At 44.6% G+C, this 22,998-nt stretch overlaps 2 protein-coding genes across 6 annotated transcripts in view; one reads left to right on the plus strand and one right to left on the minus strand.

The window, feature by feature from the left end:
• The window catches only part of LOC105898925 (voltage-dependent L-type calcium channel subunit alpha-1D), a 64,942-nt gene extending 51,850 nt beyond the window's left edge, over positions 1-13,092 (plus strand). For 4 of the 5 annotated variants that reach the window (XM_031566315.2, XM_031566317.2, XM_031566319.2 and 1 more), the window contains 14 exons: positions 65-224; positions 509-636; positions 757-853; positions 946-1,048; positions 2,429-2,530; positions 5,399-5,532; positions 6,395-6,502; positions 7,025-7,389; positions 8,700-8,726; positions 8,927-9,073; positions 9,221-9,381; positions 9,545-9,666; positions 9,932-10,288; positions 11,113-13,092. In XM_031566315.2, coding sequence (XP_031422175.1) covers positions 65-224; positions 509-636; positions 757-853; positions 946-1,048; positions 2,429-2,530; positions 5,399-5,532; positions 6,395-6,502; positions 7,025-7,389; positions 8,700-8,726; positions 8,927-9,073; positions 9,221-9,381; positions 9,545-9,666; positions 9,932-10,288; positions 11,113-11,397 — 2,296 coding nt within the window. In that variant the 3' untranslated portion in view covers positions 11,398-13,092. The remainder of the gene's footprint in view (positions 1-64; positions 225-508; positions 637-756; positions 854-945; positions 1,049-2,428; positions 2,531-5,398; positions 5,533-6,394; positions 6,503-7,024; positions 7,390-8,699; positions 8,727-8,926; positions 9,074-9,220; positions 9,382-9,544; positions 9,667-9,931; positions 10,289-11,112) is intronic. The other variant, XM_031566318.2, reaches the window with a different exon arrangement.
• Positions 13,093-13,604: 512 nt separating this feature from the next.
• On the minus strand, positions 13,605-21,611 carry chdh (choline dehydrogenase). Its single transcript, XM_012826140.2, has 8 exons — positions 21,503-21,611; positions 20,202-21,024; positions 19,694-19,845; positions 19,156-19,285; positions 18,400-18,534; positions 18,070-18,212; positions 17,382-17,484; positions 13,605-15,972 (listed from the first exon to the last, which is right to left on the minus strand). Exons 2-8 carry the CDS (start codon positions 20,932-20,934, stop codon positions 15,554-15,556), a joined length of 1,815 nt encoding a protein of 604 aa, XP_012681594.1. The 5' UTR covers positions 20,935-21,024; positions 21,503-21,611; the 3' UTR covers positions 13,605-15,553.
• Between the last annotated feature and the right edge of the window lie 1,387 nt (positions 21,612-22,998).

Below are 22,998 nucleotides of genomic sequence, written 5' to 3' on the forward strand. Positions count from 1 at the left end.
GTCTCTACATGCTCTGCCAGATCCCAGGTGAAGAGCTGACTGGTAACCTTACCGCCCCTCACAGGTGTGCCACGGGAGAAGCGTGGCAGGACATCATGTTGGCGTGCTTGCCAGGGAAGCTGTGTGACTCGGACTCCGACGACAACCCCGGTGGGGAGAAGACGTGTGGCAGTAGCTTTGCCATCATCTACTTCATCAGTTTCTACATGCTCTGCGCCTTCCTGGTACATGAGCACACACATACACATGCTTTCACAAACACACACACACACACACACACACACACAAACGCACAGTCTTGATGCAAGTTTGGATGAAACTCAGACAAGTTTGGCTGATTTGTGTTTGTATTTGCTTAGACTCCAGTTGCAGATAGCACTAGCTTTCTACACGTCCACACACACTCACACACAAATGGGAAAAAACCTATATTTCAGATACATATACAAGATTTAACATTGCTAAGGTGTCCTGATATTTCTCCTGTGTCCATTTTTTCAACTTCTAGATCATAAATTTGTTTGTTGCTGTTATTATGGATAATTTTGATTACCTTACCCGTGATTGGTCCATTCTGGGTCCTCATCACTTGGATGAGTTCAAGAGGATCTGGTCGGAGTATGACCCTGAAGCCAAGTAAGTGTTTGCCATAAACATGGAACACACACACACACACACCACAAACTCTCACTCAGATATGCACAGAGGGTGTGTACCATGTTGCTCTCTTATACCCACCTTACCCATCTCTTCTAGGGGCAGAATAAAGCATCTGGATGTTGTGACTCTTCTGCGACGGATTCAGCCACCTCTAGGGTTTGGCAAGTTGTGTCCTCATCGAGTAGCCTGTAAGGTGTGTAAGCTTGCTCACACACACACACACACACACACACACACAGAGTATATGCATTTAGAACAATACTTTTTCTTTGTGTGGGTTTATAGAGGCTGGTTGCCATGAACATGCCCTTGAACAGTGATGGGACGGTCATGTTCAATGCCACCCTATTCGCTCTGGTTAGGACTGCTCTGAAGATAAAAACAGAAGGTGAGAACATGTCACAAAAGACACAATCAACACACCGTAACACTAAATGAAAACAACATTCATCGTGTTTTGCTGTACATCAATCCCTCTGTTTTTGAACTGTGTGGACTCTTAGCTGGAAGTGAGCATTGATCTAAATTACAATTACGCTGGATGACAGTTTACGCAAGTTCCCTTTTTGCAGGAAAAAAAATTCGATATCAATTTTTTTAATTAGATAAAAAAAAAAATGTATTTGGCTACTCCCCTGACTACTCCCCTTTCGACTTCCTTTGCCACAGCAATGGCAGTTAACACTTACCTTCAGTGACAGACAGGTAACCACTTTGTGCCCCAAGCCATGGCATTGTTTGGGGCAGGTAACCACTTTGTGCCCCAAGCCATGGCTGTCACGGAACAGATCGGGCTCAGAGATGTACTTCGTACTTCGTTGTGGATCAAGCTGAACTTTTCCTTGACATATCAGAACATAGATTAGTAACAGACAAGCTCATATTTATGATATCCAAATTAAGTCATTAAACATATACATCTACGCAATTACATTCGGATATCATAAATATGAGCTTGTCTGTTATTAATCTATGTTCTGATATGTCAAGGAAAAGTTCAGCTTGATCCACACCTTTATTGATAGGCTATGGGTGATTCTTAAAGACGTGTTAAGCTATAGCTCACAGGCCTACTTACAACATTAAACAAACAAATAATAAGCAATACATAAAAGAATGAATGATGTGCTACTGTAGGTAACTTTCTTTTTATAAAACACCTGTCGGTGAGAGGGGTGCCCTTGTTTTAGCTTTAGCACCTGCCCCAAAAATGTCTGTGCCCGGCCCTGCTCAGCATATTGTAGGCAGGTAAACAACTCTACCAGCGACCACATGTTACATTTATCTATCTAATATGCTTAACTCTTACAGATCCCATGTGTAGCAATGTTCTTTTAGTCGCAATTAATGCATTTGGGATATAAGGTATTTGCCATGTGCTATGACTGATGAGTATAGTATCTGTATAGTAGACACTTGAGCTTATTTAAGGGGTGCATTTTGTTTGTGTGTGCTGTGCCCCTGGTAGATTCCTTCCTTCATGGTGCTGATTTCCTGACTGTCAGTAGTTGGCGGACGTTTTTTGAAGCCCCACCAAATAGAGAATAACGGAATAGAAGCATAAGTAATGAGAAGAATCTAGATGATGATGATGTCTTGCTGTTTTTGTTGTTGTGGGTGGTGGTGGTAGAAGAAGTAGTAGTAAAAGAAAACTTAGTCTGATAAGATCGTTCTGTTGTGGTTCAGCTAGGTGTTTTGTTCGAACAAATCTGTGTGTGTGTGTGTGTGTGTGTGTGTGTGTGTGTGTGTGTGTGTGTGCACCTTTCAGGGAACCTGGATGAAGCCAATGAGGAGTTGAGGGCAGTCATAAAGAAGATCTGGAAAAGGACGAGCATGAAGCTGTTGGATCAAGTAGTTCCTCCTGCTGGTGGTTAGTTACACATGTGCAGTCTGTATAATACCTCAAATGCACTCAACGTGGGCGAGCAAGCATGTGGAATGTCTAACCATTCCTTTTATTACAAGATTCCATCGCATGCCCTTTAAAAAACATTTATCTTGATTCTTGAGAATTACCAGTGGTACATTTAGGACGTATAACAGCTTACTCATTGAAACCAGATTATAGAGATCAAATTTTCCATGTATAGCACCTCATTTCTTGAAACCACATTGTGATAATGATGGATGGCATCAGTTTAAGCTTGCAGCAGCTTGCAGAGGCCGTGTTCTGATTGAATCGGGGAATGAAAATGGAATGGAAATACTTGAAAATATATTTCTATACTTAAGTCACGAACGGATGGAATGATAGGAATTTCAACATTAATAATGAATGGAGATGGAGAGTAGAACGTTTTTCAGTTTCAAAACACTGTTTGAATCATCAAGTTGTGTTTCGGCAAGTAGAGAAGTTAGTGAACTCGAGAGTCAAACAAATACGCCCCTCCCTTCAGAAACTTCCATCCGTACTCTCCTGTCACAGTCGGCACATATTACACCACACCTAGTGAATCAAAGTACTTTCCTGGGAAGCCTGAGCTAGTACTGAATATTGTTGTGTTGACCCCATTACTGAAGCACAGCTGAAAGACTACAGAGGCCTCACAGGTGGTTTCAGTTAGGCGGGGGTGTTTGTTTGCACGTTTGTGTGTTTTAGATATGATACAAAACAGGCCTGTCTCTCTCAGCCCTCCCTTACGGTCAGGGAGATAGAGCTGGTAAGAGCTTGCGTTATTTAGAAGCTTATCTGTCTTTTCTCTGGCACACTGCAAGCTCCTCTCACACGTATCACTCCTCTGCTATCGTCCTCTAGCCCCTACCTCCTTCTGTCTATTTCTTGCTCTCTCTCTTTCTCTCCCCACTCTCTCTCTCTCTCCCTCTATATTTCCCTCTCTATGCATGTAGTAGATGAGTGTCACTCACTGAAAGGTCAGATGCGATCACACTGGTGTTGACCCTAGTATTAACATGCATCTTCACATGTGTCTCGAGTGACCACTTCCCCACCTCACTTTCCCCACTCTGTATGCACGTAAACACGTACATCGTTTCGCACTTACTACGACCAAAATGCATAATTGTTTTTTAACCGGCGGATGTCAGCAATCATTAGTTTTTCAGGCCAAGTCATATTCCTCATCTAAAAAAAAAAAAGCAGACAGTATGTAGCCCACATGGCCTTAATGTACATGAATATTTGCGTCGGGTAATTAACTGTCTGTTTACCTTTCAAATAGCCTACGTTCTACTTCTCACGGTTTAATACACATACAATGCACATGGACCCACACATCACTGATGGGAGGAATTTAAGACAGGTCCTAAGAATCATAGGATAGGCTACTATAGGGAGCAGTAGCCTAACCTGACAAAATGTAGTAGTAAGGTGTTGTTCTCTTTCCATTATTCTTGGATTATGGTCAAATTGTGCTGAAAGTCCATTCACACTACTAAAAGAATGTGGTCATATGCATCCCAGACCTCCTCTTCCGAATGTGGTCTGAGTGATGGGATCTCAGCTTGTCCTCAATGCTTCTTGAGTGCGATCACACCTGTGCTCAGAGCTGTCCGCTTGTGATTGGATCCCCAAAGACGCATGTTAATGGCAGGTGTGAACGGGTTTACTGACACAGACACAGAGTCGCCTCCTGACATAAACATGTGCTACCAAGCAGTCCTGTATGTGTATGTGCCTTGTATGTGCCATGCTTTCCAGCCTCTGCTGTGCTCAGCTGTTCTTTGTCCTGCTGTGTTGTGGACTCTGTGTCTGTGCTTGCAACAATACTAACGACTCTCTCTTCCTGCCTCTTGGAGGAACTCTACCCCACAGCTAGTCTCTTCTCTCTCTGTGCTTCTGTGTGTGTTTGTGTGTGTTTGTGTGTGTGTGTGTGTGTGTGTGTGTGTGTGTGTGTGTCTTGCTCTCTCTTGTCCTCCTGCCTTGCAGAATCTTCTGAAGCAGTTCTGTTTTAAGCTGGTGGCATGGAACTAGTTGCTTTTTGTCTCCTGCTTCTGTCCCCTACTGCTTTGCTTGGAGTGATACAGACACAAACACACACACATTCACAAAACAAAGAAACACACATTCTCTCACATACACTCAGATTTATGCAGTGGTCCATCAAAGCTTGGTATTGTGAACTTTGGATCCCCTGCCTGTATCAAATAAGGGCTCTTTCTATAAACACTTACAACGTTGAAAAAGTAGAAATACATGTTCCAGTTTAAAGGGTGGTCCTACAGACACACACACACACACACATCCAGCTGCATGCTTGCATGCTATGTATAGTGTATAGTAGTTGCAGCTGTCGTGCCATTGCTCTGCTGCTTTGACAGTTTCGCCACCTCAGCTTACAGGCCACATGTCATCCATAGAGAACCGCTTTGGCTCCTATCTGGCTCCTATCTGTTAGAGTTCATATCAGTAGGTTTGCAGGCCAGTGTTATTTTTCCTGCTAAATCGAAACCACATTGTGTTTCTTCAGAGCCGTAACCTGAGCTTTAGGTTCACTGTTTCATAGTTCCTGTGAAGCAGGCTTGTCAGCAGCTTGTCAAATGTTCTTTGTTAATTTGAGTTATTGGTGTACACATTGGCAGCTTCTGGTGTTTCTCAGTCATGGATTGGGCTTATTTCATGAGAACATGACACGATGCATGAGATGATATTTATTTCTGTGTAGGTCACATTAAGGCGGTCAGATACGATTGAAAGAACAGTGTAACTGATTGTGGTCGACGGCACAAAGATTAGCGCGCTACACTGAGGATTGAGTGGTTGTGTGGTCTGTTCACTTAGATGACGAGATAACGGTGGGGAAGTTCTATGCCACCTTCTTGATACAGGACTACTTCAGGAAATTCAAGAGACGCAAAGAGCAAGGGCTTGTGGGACTCCATCCTGCCAGACTCAACACCACCATCGCACTGAAGGTGAGGGGCCCGAGGTGTTGTTTTATGACCTTCATGACATTCCAGGGTGTGTGTGCGTGGAAGTGTGGAGGTAACTCAGTGCATCACCCCCATCCACAACGTGCAATACGTCTCTGATCACATGTTAGTTGCATTGCCAGATCTTACCTCACACAGCGTCATGGGATTTGGTTTTCAATGGCTTTGTTTCAACGTTAAGAGTACTGAAACATGACCACTCCCTATGTTTAGCTTAACCTTATCACTATGAGCATCCACCCCTTTCCCTGTTATGGTTTTATATGGTCTGATGTAAATGTCTCATTGGTTAACACTGCCTGGTCATGCCTGGATGTTACCTGCTGATTTTACAGAGACCAGATTACCTAATTCCCAAATACCACTTCTTTCTCAGGGCATCAGTCAGCTAGTTTAAGTATTCCAAAAGGTGTTGTATGCTGTCTTAGGTGGACATTCAGGCTTCAAGGCTTGCTCAACATCCGCAACCAGTATGCATACCCAACCTGAGAAGTAATGTAAATGTAAATCACAAAGCCACAAATAGTGGCAGAATGTGTTGTGATGCTATGTTTCCAAATATATGCTTAATGACAATGGGACGGTGATGGGATGGATATTAAAAGGTAGATTACATTTGCCATTATTGAGCCCCAGTGTTAACAAAGCTATATACTGTAAGGATATATGCATAATCACAGTAAAGTGTAAAGTTCTATATTGAACTTCTGCTTTTCCTTTACATGAATAGATGTCTATCCACATGAGGGGTAGGACATTTGTCCTCTTTCTTAAGAGCGTAGGGTTGTGTGACTGCACACGCATGTGGACGGTGGGCAGCAACACTGTGATTGTGTCCCTACAGGCTGGCCTGCGCACACTGCATGATATTGGGCCAGAGATTCGCCGAGCCATATCATGTGACCTGCAGGATGAAGATGCAAATGTGGAAGAAGAGGATGAAATTTACAGGGTAACATAAATCATATCAATCGAGGCTTTCTTAGATTGACATGACTAAGGTGTGCTGCACCCTGTGGACAGAGATGGGTGTGATGGGAAAGTTTTCTCAAATTAATGCCCAGTTCAAGGGAATAATTCCATAGTGTTGATAGGGACATTGCTACATCACTGGCACATTAGTCAGAACATTTGATGTCTGTATGTTTGGGTGGAAGGTATAGACTTGTGCAGTGACTAAGCCTCTCACACCTTAAGAGTTGCATTAGCGACATGCTAGCACCCATCTGCAGAAGCCTCCTCTTTAGCATGCATGTTTCCTGTGTCAGAAAGTGTGGGCTCAGGACTGGTGCAAGACTGTGGTTCACCCAATGCTGGTTACATTTAGCAATATCTTGCTCAGAAAGGAACCACTCAGAAGACCATACCATAATGCTTGTTGACTAGTTGCATGACTACTTGTTGGCCAGATATAAACTAGACGAATGTCTTTAACTTCGTCTGTGTGAATTCAAAACCTTCTCTGACACTGCAGAGGAATGGAGGCCTGTTCGGCAACCACCTCAATCACGTGAATGGGGACAACCGCGATTTGACCCACCAAACCAACGTCACCCAGCGACCTTTGCAGGTGCCGCCGCTCCCCTGCAATGCCCACGCAGATCCCACACAGTTGCTGCAGGATGACGGCCCGCTCTATGCCAATGTCAATGCCAGCTTCTGCCACAAGTCCTCTAACGCCAACCTCAACAATGCCAACGTGCCCTCTCTGCCTGCCGTCACCAATGGGGGGCACAACCAACACTCCGAGCATGCGGCTGCCACACGGCTCTCCTCCCTGGGCTCCTACCTCAACCTCAGGAGTGACGGTGACCCTCTTAGGAGGGTTAACTCCAGAAGGTGTGTTGGAGTGTGTGGGCTGTGCGTCCTTGACATGACATGTTAAATGTTCCCATGCTCCCATGAAACAACATAATGTCAAAATTCCATGGAGTTATGGAGTTTCACTTCTGTGGAATTTCCTGAAAGACCGTTTGTGAGAGCAGTCAGGGCAATACAAAGTGTTTCATGTTGTCATTGCGTAACATTTTAAGAAATCTGTGAAAAAGCACTGCCATGCCTCAAAGTACACTTTAAATCAATGCATTCTGCAGACTGCTGTTTTGAGACATTAGTAGATTCCTTATTTAGCTGTGCACCATCTTAAAGAGACAGTTTGCCACTGTTAGAAGCATGTTTTAATAGGCAACAATACTGGTATCATCCTCTAATCCATTTTCTTGGTATATAGTCATTACACCTGTCGTTCCGACTAGCTGCTATGTGCTATGTAGCTCTGTGGTCCGGGTCAGACAGCTTTCATAGCGTGGTATCGCCAAAATACATGAGTTAGTATGCTACCCTTTTAGGAGTGCCAACTATTGTTGGTGTTTGTAAGGATTTTGCATGTCTTTTTGGTCGTTATATTGCTATCAAGAAATTCTTTATAAGAACTAGTATGTTTATTTGGTCCCTTGTTTCTGATAGAATTCAGGATATTGTAGTGATACTGGAACATTCTGATATGTACTGTGGGCCCTGTCTTGTGAGACATACTGTACAGCAAAATAATTGTTGTAATGTAACACTGAAAGTAGCAGGATCCTATCCCTGACCTAATCCAGGTCAGAGTTCAAAAGGCATCACAGATTAGCTGTGGTGTCATAGCCAAGAAGGACTAGGAACAGAGCCCATATTTACAGTGTGCAGCAGTTGAGCAAGACAAGCTTGCGAAATTGTTGCAAGTGGCATCATGTCAAGACATGGGACTGAGTCTGCGGTTTCTGGCAGCAACCTTTTCTTTTATTTCAAAGAGAACCCTTAATCGTTGTAATAATCGCTCTGCACCATTAAACTCTTTAACCTTTAAACTCATGGTAGGCGGAACTGTCTATTACGTTTGTGACCTTTTCCCCTGCATGGCATGCAAAAGCCCAGTTGTGCTCTGCCAGCATGCAAAATGATGTGCGTGACATTTCCATACTTTAGAAAACACGTTTTTCCTCTTGTTTTTTTTTTTTTTACATTCTATCTATCAGCCCTCATGGACTGTTTTCATTCACAGAGATCTCCTGTATGCACGAATGATGAATCATTTTAATTTTGTTACCCATTTTGTCCTCCCCTCCGCATCTTCCATCTCCTCCTTGCATCCCTTACCACTGGAACAGAGCACGCTACTATGAAACCTATATTAGGTAGGTGTGGGTGGCAGCGTTCTATGCATCCTACCTAACTATAGGCACTGTGTGGAAGCTGTGGTGGTGTTGTTGTGGCCCTTCCCATGTGTGTTACTGTGCTATTCAGACTTGTATAACTACACAGATACTATATAAGATAATGAGGCAGTACATAGAAGCTCTTCATGGCTGCTGTTACCTCCTGAAATCCCCTCCAGGTCTGACTCAGGGGCCAGCTGTTACCCCACTATCCGCAGAGAGGTGCCCGTGGCTGGGGACGGGAGTGACGAGGAGCGGGGCTCTGGAGAGTACTACAGCGGCGAGGACTTCCAGGAGGATGAAATCATGCTGGCGGGTGACAGGAGGTATTGCATCACCATGACAGCTTCAGATCACTTATTATGTATTATGTATGAAATGTATGTGTGTATTACTTATTATGTATTAAGCTTTTTACTGGTGTCGTGTTTTTTGTTCTTGACCCGGTTTCTGTTTGTTGTCGGCTCGTTCAGGAGGTCCTACCGGGAGTATCACGACACTGTGAGCCATTTGGACCCGGAGACGACCAGGGGCTATCACCACCCCGAGAGTTTCTTTGACGACGACGAGCAGCCCATCTACCAGGAGTGCCGGAGGTCACCCATACGCCGGCTGCTCTCCTCCTCCCCCCAGAGTAAGACCACTCAACACGTCAAACCTGACATGACTCGGATTTGTAGAAATAGGAATAATTTGAATAAAGAATACTATTATGGAACAGAACAGAACGACTTTGGGATGTAACTCTGCTCGTGGTACCAATAATGATGTCACCCCCTCCATCTCCACCTGCGCAGCTCCTCACCGGCCGGCCTTCAGCTTTGAGTGTCTGCGCAGGCAGAGCAGTCAGGACGAGACGCCGCTGTCTCCTGCTTGTAACCACCGCACTGCACTACCTCTTCATCTGATGCAGCATCAGGTAGAAAAACACACATGCGCACACACACACACACACACACATACACACACACACACACACACACACACACACACACACACAAGCACACATACAAATGCACACACACAACTCGCCAGAGATACACGCAGAGGAACCCAGTCACAGAGGATGAGAGAAGTGTAGCATTTAGCAACAGTCAAGTCTACAAAGTAATAGTCAGAACTCTAAATAAGTGTAATATACTGTACCACACTGACCCATGCCTGATCTCTGTATGGTCACCCAGGTGATGGCAGTGGCTGGACTGGACGCCAGCCGGGTCAGGCTCTCTCCGACCCGCTCCATCCGCTCCTGGGCCACGCCGCCCACCACCCCCGGCGCCTACACGCCACTCATCCAGGTGGACTGGCACGGCGGGCCCCCCAGTGCCAGTAGCACCCCCGACACGGCCCGCGGGAGCTCCTGGTACACGCCGCAGCTGCCGGCGCGCATGTCCCGCTCCACTCCCCACTCGCGGAGCTTCACGCACCGGCCCCTCCGCTCCTCGCACTCCTCACACTCCCCCAGCCACCTGCAGATCCCCCTGGACTTCCACAGCAGGCACAGCCAGAAGAGAGGCAGCGCAGACAGTCTGGTGGAGGCGGTGAGTGCCCGGCACTAGTGTTGTCCTGCTTAAACATCTCTGACTCAACCAAGAACGCTATAAGCTATAAACTCAGGCTCAGGGATGTGTGTCAAAGGACATTGTTCAGTGTTCTTCATTGCTGACCCAACCCATAAATATCAAGGAGGATCACTGAGTTATCTTCTGTGGTTTCTAAGCATAGATTCCATTGGTGTTTGAGGTGTGCTAGTCTGTAGCTCACTATTGATCTCACAGATAAAGAGCCCCAATTTCATAGGGCAACGAGCACCGCGAACAAGCTCTGTGAGAATAGGTGGGCATATCTGTATTAATTTCATTGGCACAAAGCAGGGCGCAATCAATCATAAATCGGCTGTGTAATAAAGGTTGTGGCAGAGATTTCTTCAGTCAATCACAATGATTTAACCATACCTTATTAAAATTTACACATAACTCTGTAATTGTTCTACAATCGAGCAAATAACACATTTCTGGTAACGAATGGATAGGTTTACACCAGAGGAGACAAAAGGTTCTTGTGCAGGAGAAGTTTCACAGAAAAGGGTGTTGCTTTGAAGAAACTAATTTCTACATGGAACTCCCACGTCTGTGCACGGACACACCCAGGCATTGCACTGACCCACAAATTTGTATGTAATTAGCAAAATGATTTTGCCAAGTTATTAAATCAGCTTTAGGTCACGTGCGGCGGTCATGAGCCACATTGCCCATTAATGAGATTATTGCCATAGATGTGTAGGTTTGCTTTGTAAAAGTGTGTGCTGATAAGCTGCAGTATAAAAGTGTGTCATCCACTGTTCTGTCATCTCTCTCTCTCTCAGGTACTGATCTCAGAGGGTCTGGGAAAGTTTGCGAAGGATCCCAAGTTCGTGGCAGCGACCAAGCAGGAGATCGCCGATGCGTGCGAGATGACCATCGACGAGATGGAGAGCGCCGCCAGCGACCTGCTGAATGGCGGCATGCCGGACGCGGACGCCGCCGCCTCGGACAACCCCGACGGGCGCCGCCCGCGCAGCCTGCACTACTACAGCGATGAGGAGGTGGAGGCCAGCGGGAAGCACGAGGAGGACCTGACAGACGAAATGATATGCATCACGACGCTATAGCATCGGCTCCACCACAAACTCTACATGAGGACAACTTAAAAAGTGCCTTTCCAAACAGGGAAAAGAAGAGGACAAGTCTGTTTCTGACGAGTTGGGGCCTTACGGCTCTACCGGTCTGAAAAAAGGGAAGGGGAGGGGGGACCTTGGCACCCATTTCCAAGGGGAAGGGTGAGGATATTTCAGTAGTGTAGGACAGAGCAGTATGGGGCGCCACAGGAAGCAGACAGCTAGACATACGTTAAGGGATTTTGATGAGGTGACTTAAGTGAGGTTGAACACTTTGTGGGTGTATTCTTTTAATTCACATATCAACCAATCATGTTTCCTGTTTGCGGTCATATCCTCCCCTCTAAATGCCTTACCACTTTACCCCCCGTTTACACCAAAAACCTAAATAGTGAACCGTCGTGTCTGAAAACTGCCGGTCTTTTTTTCCATTCCACGGTGTCATAAACATTTTTACTTAGATATCACGTCATCTTTAATCCATATTATCAAACTTGAACGTCAGACTCGCTTTTGTTATTATTTTTCCGAAATCACACCCCACAAAGAGAGACAAACAGCCAGGCGATTGAAGTTCTTTGTTTCGGTAGATTATTTATTGTAGTATTGTAGACATACTTTGAGATACTTTATATTTGGTAAGTGACTGGCCTAATGCAGATATCTTAGCAATATTCTCCCACTTCTTGTGGAATAGATTGCTCTTATTTAACTCAAGTAGATGTATATGTTTAATGACGTACAATGTTATTTTGCCTTTAATTTTTTCGCACTGATGCATTGCATTCAAGCATAGCAGTTTTAGAATGATATGAGCCAATGTGAATTTACAGCGCACATGATATGCAGAAGACCAATTTCCTGTAACTGACCATTCAGGTTCTGTTTGGATCATCCTTCATTTTCTCCACTCTGACCAAGAGTGGAGAGGGTGTCTTAGTAGTTGTAGTTCTACTTATAGTCACGACTACAGTGAAAGATGGGTCTTCTGCCTATCCTGTGCATGACAAGTGCACAAGTAGAGAATCCTTAAATGCTTTTTTTGCATTTACCATGCTGCTTGATGAGTTGGTCAAGGAACTATTTTATAAGTCTGATTTAACAAAAGAGAAATCAATCTGTTCAGATCCCAGAGATGTAAACACCACAGACTTCATCAGTGCACTCTAGCCTCTTTTTTTTCTAACTGAAAACCAACAGATCATTTTGATATGAAGCTCGGGGGCGTTGGTTTAAGTGTCCTCGGACTGCTTCTGTTTTATACCCGTTTAGGAACTATGTTCTCTGGTGATGATAATGGTGATATTTTGTAACTGTAAAATGTGAACGCTGTTGGTGATTTCACCTGTGTTATACACGACTACTCCCAGTCCTCAGGTACAGAGTACTCTTCACTCTTGACTCCGCTCTCAAACAGACCTGGAGCCTTCATTTTTCTAAGGCCATCACTGCCATCAGTACCGCTGCCAATGACATGCCCTTCGGTCTCTCACCTCCCCACCCCCTCCAACAGCTAGTCAGTTTGAATGGGGACTAAGACTGCCTACTGTGTGCTACTGTTTGCAAACATGTGAACACCTTGGTCACATCTGTCCAAAGCAACTGAACTGTAACTGCCATTTACTTCCTCTACCAAATTATTTTTTTTACCAAGTTCTATTAAACATATAAAATCTGTTTTTGCAAAAACAACCAGTGTGATGATTCAGTTAAGGTGAGAGAGGCCATTTTAAAAGCACAGCAAAAATATTTTGGTTTGTGATTTATTTCATTTGAAAGAATTGTTGCTTCTTGCTATTTAACCTCATTTAAGTTTGGTCTACACTCTCTTTTCATTCCCTTAAACTGCAGTGACTCACGGTATGCCTTTGACTGGAAACCACTTGATTGTGTAACTAAAAGCTTAGAAATGAAATGTGTTTGTGTCAAAAGAGGGGAGCCGCACTAATGTGAAACCCTGTGCAGACCAAATGGACTGGGCTTAACAAAGCAAAGCCACTTGGCTACTAAATCTGTCCTTGGTGAAGCATTCCAAAGCCCTAGCGAGTGCTTATATTATTTCTGCTGCTTTCATGGTAACTTTCCCTTATTGGTGCCGCAATGGGCTTCTTACACAGGAACGTGGAGTGGCCTACACAGCAACATAAGAGCTCTCGAAGGTCTCAATCGGTGATTTTTACACATTCACCTTTTCTCAGCCATTTTGTGAAATTATTAAATTTAATGTTTTGTTCCAATGTAACTCCTCAAAAACAAAATCAGTTAAAACTTTAACACAAACAAGTGCAAAATACGGACACAATTATTACAATATGTGAATTAAGATCTCATCGTGGTTATATGAGATGACGGATAAAATAGCAAAAGCTTGTTACATGAAATGTAAACATAAATCAGCTGTAAATCAAAATTGGGACATAATTATGACAACTTCCTTCACATTCATTTGTACATATTAACTGATTTCTTCATACTGAGAATGGGTGGGGTGGGGGGGGGTGGGTGTAGGCACTATGGCTTTATCAACATGATGCTGACATATAGCACTAGTTGACATTCACATTACACAAGTGGGTAAGAAACACTTCATATTAGTCACATTTTAGGCAGAACATGCTGTAAGGTCACATTTAGTGTAAATGCAGGTTAATTCAAATTGATCACATTTCTATATTACATTTCAGCCTTAATAATGGACCAATCAAACTTAAAGATAAGCATATAGCATAATTCAACAATTTCCTTGTAAACATTCAGGAATCACATCTGCCTTGATATGACATACAAGCTCAGAAATAATACTGAAAATCAAACAGGTAAGACTTCGTAAAAGTGAGGTTAATCGGTAGGTGTGTGTGAGTCTGGAATTTGTGGTCAACATTTATCAACGTTAGTGTTTACAGGTCCCTTGTTTGATACAGGCAGATGATAGCAGATATAGAATAGCACGCCTTGATAGACCACTGTCTACTTCAGGCATATTACCATTATCAAGACCATATGGAGGCAACACGGTAGTGGGTCAAAACAACAGGATCCAAGCAACCTGGGGAATTGGAGTGTTAATAAACTGGGGGACTATGACTAAACTGAAGCTCACCAACTTGTACGGCAAGCATCTCATTGCACTATCAAACCTTAAATACTGAGCTTTTGTTTTTAATATGAAATGTGAACTTGTTTCCAGACTATAAACTACTCTAGGAAATATAGGTGCCATTGCAGAGATATTCCCCACGGAAGTTCTCAGCAAGGCTCAGCTTTTAGCCAATCAGAAACTCGGAGAAGCCAGGTAGGTCAGGGAATGGGCCTCCGGGATGTCAGTCAAATCCAGGTTTAGAGCTAGGCTGAACTAAGAGGGAGGGGGGAAGGAGGAGCAGAGTGCAATGTTGAATGGAAAACCTTATATGTTGTATATGACCTTGTAGCGTTATTTATCTGTGTTATAAATATTATTAGGAATGAGTGAGTATAGGTGACTATGAAGTCCATTAGTACAGAGAAGTCTTCATTAGATGAACAGGTGAAATCTGATTGGATAAAATACATTCTAAAAAAGTATTGCTTTGGGGACATGATTTGCAATAAAAAAAGTTTCAAATGTGCTCCATTTCATCAAAGCACATTTCAGAAATCCTTCAAAAAGTACTAAAGATTTGTATTATTGTCGAAAGATTGTGGTAACATTGTATTGTAGGGCTTACCAGACCAGTTTTGTCTATGGTATGAAAATCTGTATCCTTTGGTTATCCTATTGAAGTGAGATTAAGCTGCATACGTATATATGCTATTCAGTTTAAAAGCAGTATCAGGATGCCACCTCAGATATTACTGCATCTTAAATGCTACACAGAACTTGAACATGCTAAAATATATATCATTCTCATTTTAAAATGAATTATTAAATCTCAAGGATGGCTCAGAGGATGGCTCAGAAGCATCCATTCAAGGCAACTCAATTGCCCTGACATTCCGGGTGAGTTTCCATCTACTATACCTATTAGTGCTGCGCAGGTGACAGTGAAAAATGATTATGATGCCAATGTTTGGCCATAGCATACAACAGTAAGCAGAGTACCATTGGTGTATAATGCCGAGGGCGCGAGGCCCCCACAGTGGCTTTGGTCTGGGCAGGATGAACCCCCTCACCTCACCGCTGCGTCTCCAGGCTGAGAGGCTGGTAGACGGGCACCCCGGGGTCATGGAGCGACGGCAGGCCCTTGATGATGTCGGCAGCCTTTTCGGCCATCATGATGGTGGGTGCGTTCAGGTTGCCGCTGACGACGCTAGGCATGATCGAGGCGTCCACCACCCGGAGCGCGTCCAGACCATAGACGCGTGTCTGGGGGTCCACCACGGCCATGTGGTCCGTGACGGCGCCCATCTTGCAGGTGCAGGACGGGTGGTACGCGCTGTCCGCCTTTTGGCGCACAAAGGCGTCAATCTCGGCGTCCGTGGTGACCCCCGGGCCCGGCTGGACCTCGGGGCCTCGGAAGGGTTCGAAGGCCTTCTGGGCGAAGACCTCCCGTGACAGCTTCACACACTGCCTGAACTCCCATACGTCTATGTCTGAGAGGGAAGGAACATGAGACAAAGAGGGGGGAAAAGTGAGGGGAAAAAATTGATTTCACTCTTCGCTTATACTGTCGCAAACCACTGATTACTGCCCTAGGCATGTCAGCTTTCATACATAAAATAAAAAATAAAAAATGAGGGACTCACTTTTAGCACTCATGGTTCTCCTGCACTGACTCATGACCCCTGAAATAATTTAGACTGACAGCCTCCATTTCCCGGTACGCCATGTAGGAATATTAACTCACAAGATAATAATTGATTTATCTAAAACGGGACTGCAGGGACAGCCGTTACTTTTTGAAATTGGGAGGGGTGAATTTGGCCGCGCGCGTCTTAGAAAATGGGTGTGGTGCCATACAAGTAACACGTTCTGATTGAGTAAAGGTCATATAGCTGAGTTAGATCTAATTGCCCTTAGGGGTTAGCCAAACAAAATATAGATGGGAGTTACCAGGTAACTTTTAAAAAGGCAAACGCACCATTCATACAGTAAGATAACCATGGACCATCTTCTTATTGTGGCTTAAATACTACAATAAAATCGGTGAGAACAACACATCTGAGCTTCTGACTTCTGATTGAGAAAGTTGTGAGGGAATCCGCAACAAAAGACGACACCCACTACATGCTCCACTATTTGAGTTTAAAAGTGCGGGCCGCTAACGCCCGCTGGTGTCTGTAAAGACATTATTTAAACAACTACAGTACATAATATTTCAGCTTAGTCAGCTTAATTTATTCACCAACCAGCTTCACCACCCGTTCGGTAGTTAGCAATAGAATCACTGGTCAAACATACACGGCACTCACAAATTCTGTTCCCATCCCGGTCTGTTTGCATTCTGGTCCAATATGGAGTGGGGTTGGTGAGTCGGTGTATGTATTGTGATTTGTTGTCCCTTGTTGTGAACGCTGTATGAAACTTCATTGACTGTATGAGGGAATGCGTGTGGTTATCTTTCTGTAGTGTGGTGTAATTCTGTGTGTTATATTATGTGTTCTGCATGGGCGATGTAATTGTTCCCTATTCCAGTGAGCTCTCCCAGTTAGCCAATAATTGATGAGCTTTATTTAAGGGTGAGCGCAAGAGTGGGAAAGGGGGGAGAAAGGAGGCTGTGCTTGAATACTGGTATGGCTAGATTGCATATTATTGGCCGGTGTTGTTTTCTTTGGTTAAAGTCTTTTGTTTACTATTTTTCATCTATTGCACATTTTGGGCACTGTAAATAAACCTGCGCTATTTGTCACAAAAAAAATCCTTTGATTTTTGATGTGTTCTACCCTCTTGTACCACCACAAGTTTTTAAGTCACACCCATCCCCTGGGTGAGGAAGGGGTTGCAAAGTCCCTGTCTAGGAGGTGTGGGATCTGCTTTCAATCCAATGCGAGACAATGCTGACCTGTTGTGAGGTAGTTGGGCTGAAGGATCGGGTGATCCAATGGATTCCTGCTCTTGAGTTTCATCCATCCAATACTGGTGCTCCTCATCGGTCCAACGTGAACCTGCGCCATTATAAATAATAACAGGTCTTCAGTTAGTGGGGGACCTTTGTCATCATCATACAAGCAAGAGGAACTGTTATCTGCCATCAAGTCACAATATGCAAGCTGTAAGCTGTCTGCAGGATCTTAGGCAAAGCTAAAGCATTTCAGCTTAACTCACTTTAACTTTAATTCACTTTAACTCTAACTCAAACATAAACTAAGTTCAATGTAAAAGTTATATCCAAGATCCCTATGTAAATCACAATGTTCAGTGTAATCTCATGCAGTAACATCAATAAGCTTTACACGTATGCAAATTGAGTTGAAGTGTATGTGTCTGCATAAAAGGAGGGGTTGTGCAATAGCAGGTAGAGAAAGCATAATGACAACATCCCAGAGATTATAAGCATGAGTGCACAGGGGAAGAAAAATGAGTTTTCGACACTTGCAAAGACTTGTTCATGCCACGGTTAAGAGATCTTAAAAAGAACAGAAACTGCAAATGAGAATGAGAGAACAAAAATGAAACGAAACAGAGACAGAAATAGAGAGAGAGAGAAAGTAAATATAGGCGTAAAAAGAAAAAATTGCAGGAAAATGCACCTGGTAAGCCTCAATCTTGGAGTTGGTCCGACCGTGATCAACAACCTGAGAGGGCAGGAAATGGAACTGGATGTCGGGCTGGGTGACGCCAGGTCGGCTACGGATGAAACCCCCACTCTCCAGGTGTGCTGTGGCCCCGTAACCTAGGACACAGACCAGACGGGGGGGGGGCAACCACCCAGTCACGCTCTCTGACTCACCTCAGTCATGCTTTTATGGCTAATAACTTAAGCTCCCGCAGCTTGCCATTGCAGCTTCCTTCATGTCTGCGGCTCGTCACATGACAAACATAGACTAAAGCAGTTAAGTCTCACGTGTGCTGCATTTTACCTGTCTGCTGCAGCATCCACTCTATGCCAATCTTTATCATGAGAAAAGGCTTCTGGGCTTTATAGAGCGTTATAGGCTGAGTGCACTGCTGCTGCACATACAGCTCCAAGTGATCTTGCAGATTATCGCCGACTCCTGTGGAGACAAACACATCCAGACAGTTATGCCAACATGCATAGACAGAGACTCACACACATAGAGAGAGTTAATATGGGCCGTAAAAGAAAACGACCTATTTAATCATTAACCTAGCCATTCAAAGATCAATCCTACCAGTGCATCAGCTACATGACCTCCTTTAACCTCTTTACACATGCATTCAACAAACATGAGTTAAGTAAGGGATAATGTATAGTCTGGCGGTCATTATCTAAAAATAAATCCCGACGAGACGAACAGGACCCCGGCAGCGGAGGGGTCTTGTTTCGTCCTGAAGGGATTTATTTTTAGATAATGACCGCCGGACTATACATTATTCTGCTTATTATACAGTTACTTGCCAAAACGATAGAAGACATTCCTCCAAAATACCTCTTTTTAATGATTTTGTTGCCGTTTCGTGATTTCCGCTAAGAAGTAGGAGATAGTTCTTCAGGCTAATAGAACTTTAAAGTTTCAGGTGTTGCGTAGATTATGACTGTTACTTAGTACAGGTTGTTTCTAAGAAGGGCAAGGAATAGACGGGGAAACATAGAAGGGACAAAACTGACAGACGGAGAATGAGTGAGCTTGGGATGATGGGAGAGTGGAGTTCACCTGGCAGGTGCTGGACCACAGGGATGCCCAGTTCCTTCAGGTCGTCTGCGTTTCCAACGCCGGACAGCATCAGCAGCTGTGGTGAGTTTAAAGCCCCTCCGCTCAGGATCACCTCTTTTTCTGCATACACCTAACATAAGTTTGCATGAAACACACATACAGATGTACATATAAATACACACACACATACACGCGTCACAAACAAACATTAACCCTAATGTTTGTTCTGTGCATGAAAAGTGAATCATACAGCCCATAAATATGCTTGATGTGGATATGGAAAAAACAGAGGGGGGGGGGGGCTACCTGAAGTGCTAATTGATGACGACTGCACATAGAGAATCTGATGGAATGCAAACAGGAATGTCTCTGACACTCTCAGAGCTGGTGAGCAATCCACACCACTGGAGTCCTTATTTCAGCCCACTACACATTAAGCAGGCGCTTTTATCCAAAGTGACGTACAAAGGAGAGAACAATCAACCTATGAGCAAAAGAGACTAATGAACTGTGTACTCTTTGTGACCTTTAACCTTACCCTTTTAGTTTCCCCGTTCTGTATGTACTCCACTCCGATAGCCCTGGTCCCGTCAAACAGAATGCGGGTGGTTAGGCAGCGTACCTCTGCCTTCAAGTTGGGTCGGGACAGCACGGGCCGCAGGTAGGCACTGGCTGTGCTCCATCTTTTCCCTGAGGGTGATCATAATCATGAGACACTTAGTGATAGCTGTGCACTAACCCCACTTGGCGAAGTACAGATCACTTCCACAAGAAATTCATTTTAATGTGCTTTGAGTGCTTGATAGTATGAGCGAGAGCCATAAACACAGTTTAGTGTCGAGTTTTAGTTCTTGCACTAAAGCATGACACTAGACAGCCCCAAGGCAGAGCGCAAGAACTCTCATGGGAACCCAAACACTGACTTGAAAAAAACATAGATATTCCCTAAACAGTGTTTTGATGAAGGCATTTACTGATTGATTTAAAGGAGATTAGGGACATGCTTTCAAAATGGGAGTTCAAAGTACATCTCCAGATGCCCTGACCTTTGTGTATGGTCATATCCATCCAGCCCAGACCCTCCTGCTGGTGGCCATTCATGTCATCTGTGAACGGGTAGCCGGCCTGCTGCCCGGCCTCGATAAAGGCCTGGTGCAGGGGGTGATTGGTTCTGCCACGAGACACGTGCAGTGGTCCGTCGCCGCCTCTGTAGCGATCGGCGCCCAGCTCGTGGGCCTGAGCTTTACGGAAGTAGGGCAGGCAGTGGTCGTAATCCCAGCCATCGGCACCCTCCCTCTGCCAGCGGTTGTAGTCTTCGGCGTGGCCGCGGATGTACACCATGGCATTGAGCGAGGACGAGCCTCCCCACACGCGGCCCCGGGGCCAGTAAAGCACACGGCCGTCCATGCCTGCCTGGGGCAGCGTGTGGTAGTGCCAGTTGTACTTCTCGTCGCACAGGTTGTACGTAAGAGCCGCCGGCATGTGGATCTTCCAGGACAGCCGGACGCTGTTGAGGAACATGTCCTTGGGCCCAGCTTCTAATAGCAGAACCGAGTCAGAGGCGTTCTCCGTCAGCCGGTTTGCCAGCACACAACCTGCGGAGCCAGCCCCTACGATGACATAGCTGTAAGAAGGGGTCTTCTGGCTGGCAGTGGTGGTGCTGTAACTACAAGGCCATTTGCATACTTGCATTAGGGCCTGGGAGGACCACAAGCTGGGTGCCCGGCTGACACTCCTGAGGCCACAACTCATTGTTCTGGAGACTGCAAATGAAAGCATGCTGGCTTGGTCTGTCTGATCTTCATGCAGAGTCAGAGTGCCCCAATGCCAAGCCCTTGTGATGACAAAAGGACGGATAGAAACGGGGCCCTAAAGAAGAAAGGGTGCATGAACACATGGAAGTAAACATGACAGTTTATGTGGCTTAATTTGTGTATGGCTCAATAACGTACAGATATTATGCCTAAATAGTCACCTCAACAGACAACAAACAACGTTGCAAAACCAACAGCTATGCATGAAGTGAGCTTTCATAATAAGTGAATGGCGCAGGTCAGCGAGACAGACGAAAACAAAGGTGGCTGAAGAGGGCAATAGCCTACTACAATGTCCCGACCTGATTGAGTCCCTGCACGTTTAATTTCCCTGAAAATCTCCTTTTTGCTTAACGTATTCGTAACAGTATGTTGTGGTAGGCCGCTGAAAAACGGTTTCTTTCAAAACATGGGACGACAGTGTGAGAGATCGCATAAATATAAAATACGGATTGGGCACTGACAAGGTTTATTCCCCGATTAGCAAACTCATTCAAAATCATAACAACATCAATGTGAAGAAACACACTTACGTGCACAAATATTTCTCAGCATACAAAAGTTTATGAAACAACCAGCCGCCTTTTGGACCGGCTACAGTTCAACTCTGTCCACTGCAGAAACTCCAGAAGACTTATTTGGGGCGGGGTTTGGAGACGTAGAGAGGCAGGGCGCCCACAAGTCCCGCCTACACCAGAGGGGTTAACATTTAATCCCTCATCATTGACTTCAGGGACTTTTTCCAAACTAGTTTTTGCACCCGTGCCATCCCAAACGTCAGCGGTGGAAGTAGGTAATAAAGCGTCGTCGTGTTTGAGCGAGTCTGCATTGATACTGGGCCTTTTCCAATCCCACTGTCACGGAGTGAACTTTGTTTTGTAATCGCACTCGCTGCTAATGAGGTGGTAAGGTATGATACAGAGGCAAACTTTGGGATGCCCTTGACGGAATCATATTGAAGAAACGAACATTATAATGATAATAATAAAAAAAACATCAAACCCAGGGAAATGGAGGATTTCTTTCCTATTTAGGCTACTCCTTTCATTATGGTGTGTGGAATTGCATTTTTATGTGTTATTTCCGTGAACTTTTCTATACGCTGTAATATGCAGACCCACACATGATGTGTGTGTCATATGTAGGTCTACTTCTTTTCGATATTCAGTGTTTTACTGTATTTGCTGCTAATATCAGTTTCACTGGTACTCCTCAATTAACAAATATGCGGCCATTAAACCAACTGGCACGTACAGCAGACACGGAAAAACAGTTGCACATGCTTTCGACACTTGGGCTGTGGTATGTTCTATCGTTTTTCCTAACCACTTTTCCTAGACCTGGATGGAGGTCAAGGAAACACGTTAAGTGAAATTCATTAGAATTTAGGCAAAGGCAACCATGCTAGGCTACTAAGAGAATCCGACTGCGTTTATGCTACTAATTATGCGAAGGCGGGTGTTATTGACGTGGGTCACGTTGATCAGTTGTAGATTGGGTTGTTGTTGTCGCAACGAATTGTGGAGGAGGCCCTTTCTGAAAGGATGCTCCTGTGTACACTATGCTAAAGGAGTTACGAAAGTAAGCATTGAAGCTTCTTTCCTGCGCATTTAGAACATTTGAAGCATTTAGAGAATTCGACCAGCTCATGTTTTATTTACGTGAACTTTTCTATCTTCTATATGCTGTAATATGTAAACCCACACGTGTTGTGTTATGTAGATCAACTTCTTTTCTATCTCCATGAACACTTTGGACTGAGAGATGAACTTTTTGGAGAACCAATGCGAGCCTGTTAACTTGTGTGGGGGGCTGGGTTAATCTGTCCCAAGGGAAACCATGGACCCCGCGGTGCTGTCCATATCCCTGTGGGGGACCACAATCCTCAGGTCTGCCACTCCTCTTGCCCCTGTCGGGTTGGAGGGATGTGTCCTAGCCACTGCTGCAGCAAAAGATTGTTTGGCCCATGGTTTACGGTTGGTGCCTTTCAGCAGGCACGTGCACAGATAGACCCCTAGTGGTGCTCAAG

This window comes from Clupea harengus, chromosome 4, assembly GCF_900700415.2.
Source record: "Clupea harengus chromosome 4, Ch_v2.0.2, whole genome shotgun sequence".
NCBI lineage: Eukaryota > Metazoa > Chordata > Actinopteri > Clupeiformes > Clupeidae > Clupea > Clupea harengus.